The sequence below is a fragment of the Malaclemys terrapin genome, chromosome 3 (genome assembly GCF_027887155.1).
Source record: "Malaclemys terrapin pileata isolate rMalTer1 chromosome 3, rMalTer1.hap1, whole genome shotgun sequence".
In the NCBI taxonomy this organism is placed as follows: Eukaryota; Metazoa; Chordata; order Testudines; family Emydidae; genus Malaclemys; species Malaclemys terrapin.
Genome location: NC_071507.1, coordinates 106,225,628 through 106,234,048, shown reverse-complemented (window position 1 = coordinate 106,234,048; position 8,421 = coordinate 106,225,628). Strand labels below are relative to the sequence as shown.

General features: G+C 39.4%; 1 protein-coding gene across 3 annotated transcripts in view; it reads right to left on the bottom strand.

Annotated features, from left to right (window-relative positions):
* Positions 1 to 255: 255 nt before the first annotated feature.
* MAP7 (microtubule associated protein 7) overlaps positions 256 to 8,421 on the bottom strand; it is a 188,729-nt gene continuing 180,563 nt past the window's right edge. For all 3 annotated transcript variants that reach the window (XM_054023725.1, XM_054023723.1, XM_054023724.1), the window contains exons 17-18: positions 3,224 to 3,456; positions 256 to 1,249 (exon numbers count right to left, since the gene is read on the bottom strand). In XM_054023725.1, the coding sequence (XP_053879700.1) occupies positions 1,239 to 1,249; positions 3,224 to 3,456 (244 nt within the window). In that variant the 3' untranslated portion in view covers positions 256 to 1,238. The remainder of the gene's footprint in view (positions 1,250 to 3,223; positions 3,457 to 8,421) is intronic.

Sequence of the window (8,421 nt, the reverse complement as noted above, 5' to 3'; positions counted from 1 at the left end):
CACTCTTTATAAAAGCAAAAAAAGTGCAAGATTTTTCAGTCAAGCTCGGTAGCAGCAAAAGTGACAAGTTTGGAATGCTGAAAGTGAAAAATCTGTGTCAGTGGACTTAAAGAGGAATAGTAAGATTCAAGTCATTATCCAGTGATAAAGTGTACTGCATTTTAAAAAATGAACATTAAATAAATAAAAGAACAAACATGCATCATTTTCCATTTGCTCTGAAATGAACCCCCCTCCCAAAACACCCCTCCCTTTCTTGCCCCCAAATCAATATTCAAGTTCACACAGAGTGTCACAATCTGATAAGGCAAAGAAAGATCCCTCCATTACTGGGAACAGCAGCAATTTACAGGACTCAAAAAATGATTTTTCTGTGTGTCTTCAGGTGTACCTTTTATCATACCGTGGACATGAATGCAACTAACAAAATCAAGTTTGCAATATTGTTTTACCGCATTTTTCTAATTTATTCAATTAGATGATTTATTTTTGTACTGAACAAAATTCATAAATACATTATCTAGGAGAACAACAGGTTTTCGTCTTGTCCATGAAAAAATAGCGCTTCAAATTTTCATATTTTAAAACCTGTTCCGCTTTGTGTTTTTAAAGAAAATGCAAGAAGATCGTAGTGACATTTGAATTTACAGAACGTCCATGTAGAAGTTACATTTACAAGAACCTGATACAGAAGCCTATATTTTGCCCCCATAATTAGAGTTCTCTGCAATAATATTTAAACCAACAGGTTTAAATGAAACCTCCCATTAGCCCTACTTGTAGAGCAATGAGATGTTTATTTTTCAAGTATTAGATCCGTAAAACGTAGAAGATTAGTCGCCAATTTTAAAAGCAACCACCCATCTTCAAAAAAAAAAAAAAAAAAAAATCAGGCCCTTTACCCCAATCAGCTCATTACTGTCAGATTCTAGTGCCTTTTGTCTTGAAGAACGCAGAAAATATTGATTTGCGAAAAGGAGCTTGTTGGAAAAAAAGCCATTTTAAGTAATGCACGTGAAGCATGATTTTCTACTGGTGAAAACTATTAGATAGAAAGATAATCCATGTCTATTCTCCATCACTTCTTCTGCTGGTTTTACTAAGGTCCTTTCAAAAAAGATATCCACAAATGTTTTAGAAAACTGGAGAGAGAAAATAAAACAGTCCTTCATAGTATGGAAGGAACTCCATAGGCAGCAGAGATGCTTACTTCATCTTTGGCTCTTCAGAAGAAACGGTCAGATAACTTCTATAATGAAAGGCAATAAAGAACAGATTAGCAGACGGGAATAATTTTTATCTAAAAAGCCGATTTAAACAGCACTTTCATTGGCTGATCCTTTTTCTCAAATTTTCTATACATGGAAGAAGGAAATAATGCACGCAGCTGATTTAGCTTGTGATATTTATTATTCAGTTCATACCCAATATATACAAAATTCTAGTCTGCTTCTTTATACAGAGATCTACAGCGACGGCTGCTGCAGGCAAACCTTCAGTATCAATATCAGAGATAGAGCCTCCTGGTCATCGCGTTATTAGGGAAGGGTATTCAGTATTCTTATGTATAAGGCTGTAACCATTTCCCCATTCCACAGAGAACACCCCACAAGAGGGGTACAAGTTTCCATTTGGATAGTTAGAACATATTGCTGGATCAGAAGCTGCTAAGACAGTGGCAACTAATTATGTCACAGCAAGGTTCTCGTGTTCATGCTGGTGCTGAAGCGCATTGTGCAAACATTTATAATACATCCTCATGAGCAGAACTGGGTGAAATTTTTCATTTGAAACCTTTTACAGCAAAAAATGAAGATTTCAGCCTTCGGCAACCAAACATTTTTATGAATTTGTGTCAGTTTTGCTGAATTATTTCAGTTAGAAAGAGCAAAAAGCTGAACAAATTGAAATGTTTTGATTTGTTTTCGTCAAAACAACTTTTTGTTTCTAAATTTACTTTACTTTTATTAAGATATAATCAAAAACATTTTAAAATGGTCAATATCAAAATGTAACATTTTGATTTGTTGAAACAAAAAATTTCAATTTTGTTAAAACAAAACTTTTGTTCAACCTGTGTGACGGACTGAGAAAAATGTCATAATATTTTGTATGAATATGGTGTGTGCCTCAGTTTCCCTTTTGTGGTGCATGGTTAACTAAGTGGGGAGCAGGAAAGGTTGTTTACTCTTTGCAGAAACCCAGTGATCCAGGTGTGACTGACCTAGCTGCCTCGGGTCTGGGCCCCCATGCCCATGGAGAGTCCGAGAAGACAACGGCCACACCAGTTGCCCAGACATTTGGCACCTAGCAACTAACCACTATGGATGGCCAACCCTCTGCAGGAAGCCAGCTGGGTGTGACCAGCTGGAGAACAAAGGGTTAAGGAGGGAGGCCAGGTAACAATATTTGCCCAGGAACAAGGACAAAGGAGTGAAGAGGGGCCAGGGTTGTTAAGTGTGGGCTGCTGGAAACAGGAGAAGCTTCTGGACTGGGATGAAGAAGGGGTCAGAGGGCTAGGGACTGACCCAGATGGACTATGCTGTAACTTTCTGTTCTCTATGTTAACTAAAGACTTTCTATGCTGTGTTCCAGACCTCTAATAAACCCTTCTGCTTTTACAATGCTGGCTAAGAGTCACTCCCATTTAAGGGAGTTGGGGGTGCATTGATCCCTTTGGGCGTAGAAGTCTCTCTCTCTCTCAGGTGTCCAACTCAAGTGGACTCGCTGGAGGGAGCTCATGGTGTGAAGCAGGGGTGTGGAAAGTTCTGAGGCTCGGTCCCAGGAGGCAGTGAAGCCAAGTGGCTTACCCTAGTGAGTGTGTGACCCTAAGGGGGCTGACACAATGAAGGGGTCCTCCCAGGGACAGTTCCAGAGCTGTTCAAGAGCAATGGACCTATGTGTCCGGGACAACCTGACATGATTTTTTTTTCAGAATCGCGAGTGAACTGAAATATGTTATTCACACCCCTATACGCATGAAGCCAAGATTTACTAGGAACCCCTTATTTCCCCTGGCATTAGGTTAACAGTCATGATTCACACAGCACTATGCAAGTATACATGGCTTTGCAAACACATAGTAAGACATGCTCTCTGCCCCAAATATTTTACAACCTAAACTGCTTAAATTAACAATCTGGTTATGTACATCAATTAGGGACTCCATGGTGTCTCTCATTTACAAAATATTACAAATTCTAATGGTCCAAAGCAAACCTACCTGCTGTTTGATGTGTTTGAACACTATCTACCTGAGGCAATGGCCCCAGAGTCCCCTTATCTTCAAAGGCTAAAATTGGATTCAAAGGAATTTCAGGGCTATTGCTTCCATCATTGTTCAAGGCATCCAATGTGGATGGTTTAGATCCAATGGGTAAGTTTATGATCTCTTCAAAGTTGTCATTCTGCATAGACACTCCATTTTCATTTGGTTCTTTTCCAGGATTGAGATTACTGGAAGAAAAAATATAAATAAAAATCTTACTAATAATGTATGTTATTAGCGTAGTGGGACACAGCTGGTCAAGAGCTGAAACTAAACAATCCACACACAATAGTGACCGTTAGTTTTCATATACTGTAGTATTATTCAGTATGTACAGTATTTGGGGTAGCAGCGAACAAATGACCTCAGCATTTACTTTCACCCTTATTAGAAATCCACATTTCTTTTTTCCCTAAGAAATAAGAATTTTTAGGGCCAGACCCAAATTTAGAAAACGAGTCTCCACTAGCTAGCATATCCACCACTTGAAGATGAATGACCCTTACATGTACGTGTTCCTGTTGATCTGTCAGAACCAAAAGAATCACTTTGAAAGAAATGCATTAAGTAAAAGCAACCTTATAAGTAGAAGAGAAGTCTGCATTCATCTACAGTGATTTATTGTATACTATACTGAACATTAATTGCAGAGCTAGACATCAAGTTACATAAGCCATATCTAGCGATAATCTACACTCTAATTTTGTTCAGTAAGTGTCCTATTTCAGAATAGGACTGGTGTCCATTACGCCTGGTGATGTTATGCCTTTGTATTACTCATCAGAATGCCATAATCTGCTGCACCATAGTATCAATGGACATCATATGGCTACAGCAAGTGACCCACACAAAAAAGAAACCGAAGAGAAAAAAATGGTAGTACAACCCTATTTATTTACCGACCTTTAGTACGTCTAAGGTATTTCTGTGTTACCTTTCTCTGCTCTTTACATCTCAGATATCTTGAGACTGGCATTCTCTAAGACTGCAAGTGCCTTTGCTCTTCATAATATCAAGTACTTCCCTTTACAAGACCTGCAGAATCTGAGTATGTCTTGCCATTCCCTAATTTTGCAGGCTCTGCTCTTGTCCTGCTGCAACCTTCTCTTTCTGACCTACCTAACATCTGCTCCCAGTCCGTCCAGATGTGAAACTCATTTATTGTGTCTGCTGCTTTGACCATCCAGTCCTCCTTCAGTTTCATCATCTTCTGCAAGCTCCTACTCCTTACCTTCCAGGCCCTGCTCATCTTTGCCCTATCCAACCCCTCTGCCCTTGTCCTCATTCACTCTGCCCAAGCCAATACCAATATCCTCAGTGTCTCTCACTCAGATCTGGGCCTTCTTGCTTGCTTCCCCATATGTCTGGAACCCTCTTCTTGACTGTGTCTGCCCTCTCCTCCTCCAAGTCTCCTAGTAAAATATGCCTCTTCTATGAGGCTAATAAACCCTAATATTTCCCTCTAAGTAAATGTATTAAAAATATCAAAAATCCCTGATGAACCTTGATGACGCATGAATCATTCTCCTAAGCCTCCATGTTATCTTGTTTCTGTAACTTCTCTCCTGCTTAACACACCTCAGTGTCTGTCACCATCCTGCATTATTTTTTGTTTTAACATCTGAGTCTGCCGCTCTCATTTGCGCTGAGTGGTCCCTCACTCCATGTAGGAGGATTATGGTGTTATTCATTGTGCGAATGGCAGCACTGGGGCTTAAATTTTAAGCTTCTTGGAGCACAGGCATTGATCTTTATTTGTCCATAAAGCCTCATGTAAACTTACAGTGATGTATAGATTAATAATAAAACCCTTAATAATGTAGGTCCTGGCATCCTAAGGCACCTCCTCTCTATTTGGACCATACCACAGCTGTTGCCATCAGCTGGAATGCCTTATCTGAGGGTGCCCAGATTTGTATGTCAGGGTCTGACATCTCTGGAATTTCTCTTACTCCATCCAGGTCTAACAGGGCTTATCAATTGTCGCAGGCCATTTCTGAGCAGGTGGTTCAGTATTACAGCACATTTTCTGTTGACTATATGTTTGAGAGTCTTTTTAATAAAAAAATAAACCATGTGCCAACTGGAAGTTATTTACTGGCTTTTCTGTGGTGTTCAGCACTTCCCAAACATAGATGAATTTATCATCGCATCCCCCTGAAAAAGTGAAGCATCATCATCATCGCCATCCTATACATGAGAAACCGAGGCAGAGAGATTATGTGATTTAACTAGGATTACACAGGAAGTCTGGATTTGAGCCCAGATCTTGAGTGCCAGGCCAGTGCCTCAGCCACAAACCAGCCACCCTCTCAGAAGACCACCCATTTCTTCACTTTGTTGGCATGGCAGGTAGGATTTTTCAATGAGAGGGAGTGCAGCCTAGTGGATAGAACATTGGACTAGGACACAGCAAACCTGGGTTCTATTCCTGGTTCTGACAGTGGCTGGCTGGAAGACTTTGGGCAAGTCACTTCCATTTTCCATTCCTCAGTTTCCCCATGTGTAAAATCAGGATAATGATACTGACCTTGTTTGTAAAATACTATAAAAGAGCTAGGTATTATTATTATTAAATGTGCTTAATTGTTGTCTTAACTCTGCTCCCATTAACTTGAATGACTTGAATGGGAGCAGAGTTAGGCTAATATGGAGAGCACATGAAAAATCTCATTCATTTTGTTTTTGTTTTTATTTTTTTGTAAATATGCAGAGAGAAATTGATAGGAACATAAAGCAAATAGATAAAAACTGCAGTGACACTGATAGTGCCATTGCAAAACAACATCTTGCCTCTGGAAATCCACATTAGGCCTCTAGTTTAATAAATCACTCAGGAGGTATTTAATTCTTCACATTTATTTTAAGTGAAAAGCAAAAAAATTAGTAGTGGCACAATTATGGACGGAGCACTTCAGAAAGCAAAACTGCATTAGATCTGGACACTTCAGTACCAGGGAGACAAACTGGAGGAAGTTCAGAGAAGAGCAACAAAGCTGATTGGGTGATGGAAGGTCTGACTTCGGAAAGATTAAAAGAGCTACTGTAAAATATATATTGCTTGCCTAAGTGATAATTAAAGTCTTATGGTTGGACCTAATAGATATTTAAAAGTATATGAAAGGAGTAAACATGAATGAAGTGGAATTACTTAGGATTTGATTTAATTATTTTTTGATCACTCATCTAGGATCAGTGCCTCAAATAGTTTACTTGTTCTTAAAGCATTTGTAGTGATCTGTCAAAATATTTCTACACCTGGCTGCGCTAGGATCTTAGGAGATACTAGACCTTAAATAATGACTGTCGCCTGATTTATTAACATTATTTCGGCAGAGCTGTCAGAAGTAGAGATGAATGCTTTCTTGGATGCTGGGTTCCAGGTTTTTGGATAAAGCACTAGCCCTATCTCTACCATTTCCTGAGATAGCAGGCTCTCATACCAGGTCAGTAATGAAGAGGTGGAGATGTGGGGAAGGCAAGATAGTCATCAGAGTAAAGGGGTTTTAAAGGGTGATATATCACAGCATGCCAGACTGAGAAATGAATACTGTATAAGCTCTGAAAACCCAGCAGCATTCTTTTTCAGCTCAGATGGTTCACAAGACTGTACCCTTTCTACGGTCACTGGTCCCTAGTAGTGCCTTTTTTGAGACTGTCTTGGATTTAACATGGTAAGAACGAAGCACTGGCCCAGTGCAATGATCTGTGAGGGTGGTACACGAAGATAGCAGGAGCACTGATATGCCATTAAAAAAGAAAAGAAAAGACTGAACAGCACAATTCATTAGGTAGTAAAATAGTCTCCTAAGATAAGGGGCAGGTATGACATAATTTGGGTAAAGAACTAGAAAATGTATTATAGGCAACAATCTTTCCGTGGCAGGGAGATGGACTAGGTAACCCAACAAGAGTTACCTATGTTCAATTTCATGATATCACTTATGGATACTGTTCAGTGAATTAAGGGGGGAAAAAGGAAGCAAGCTTTGGTGCCACAATTTGGAAACCCTGAGGGTGGGGAATATATTTTGGAACCTTCTTGCATTTTGATGAGGAATCTGAATTTTTTTTTGTTTGCCTTATATTATATTTCAAACCACAGTTTTAAATCTATTTTCCCAGTTCAACAATACACAGTCTGATTCATTTAAAAAAATGAATCAAAAGTAGATAAAACCTCCTGACATAAGAACATAAGAAAGGCCGTACTTGGTCAGACCAAAGGTCCATCTAGCCCAGTATCCTGTCTACCGACAGTGGCCAATGCCAGGTGCCCCAGAGGGAGTGAACCCAATCGGCAATCCATCAATCAATCAATCAATCATCCATCTCCACCCTCTGACAAACAGAGGCTAGGGACACCCTTCCTTACCTATCCTGGCTAATATCCATTAACGGACTTAACCTCCGTGAATTTATCCAGTTCTCTTTTAAACGCTGTTATAGTCCTAGCCTTCACAACCTCCACAGGCAAGGAGTTCCACAAGTTGACTGTGCGCTGTGTGAAGAACAACTTCCTTTTATTTGTTTTAAACCTGCTGCCCATTAATTTCATTTGGTGGCCCCTAGTTCTTGTATTATGGTAACAAGTAAATAACTTTTCCTTATTTACTTTCTCATTTTCGTTGCCCTTCTCTGAACCTTTTCTAATGGCAGTATATCTTTTTTGAGATGAGGAGATCACATCTGTATGCAGTATTCAAGATGTGGGTGTACCATGGATTTATACAAGGGCAATAAGATACTCTCCATCTTATTTTCTATCCCCTTTCTAATGATTCCTAACATCCTGATTGCTTTTTTGACTGCCGCTGCACACTGCGTGGACGTCTTCAGAGAACTATCCACGATGACTCCAAGATCTTTTTCCTGATTCATGGGGGTTAATTTAACCCCCATCATATTGTATGTATAGTTATTTCTTCCAATGTGCATTACTTTACATTTATCCACATTACATTTCATTTGCCATTTTGTTGCCCAATCACTAAGTTTTGTGACTAAAGACAAATAACCTGCTATTAATGGTGCGTCAACATCTGCATGAACTACTGTTTTTCTTCTTAATTCTGGGATGCTTTCTGATATAAGTGGAAGATTTCCACTTGCATATGCCATTTTAAAATCTGCAGTCTGCCCAGCACACCATT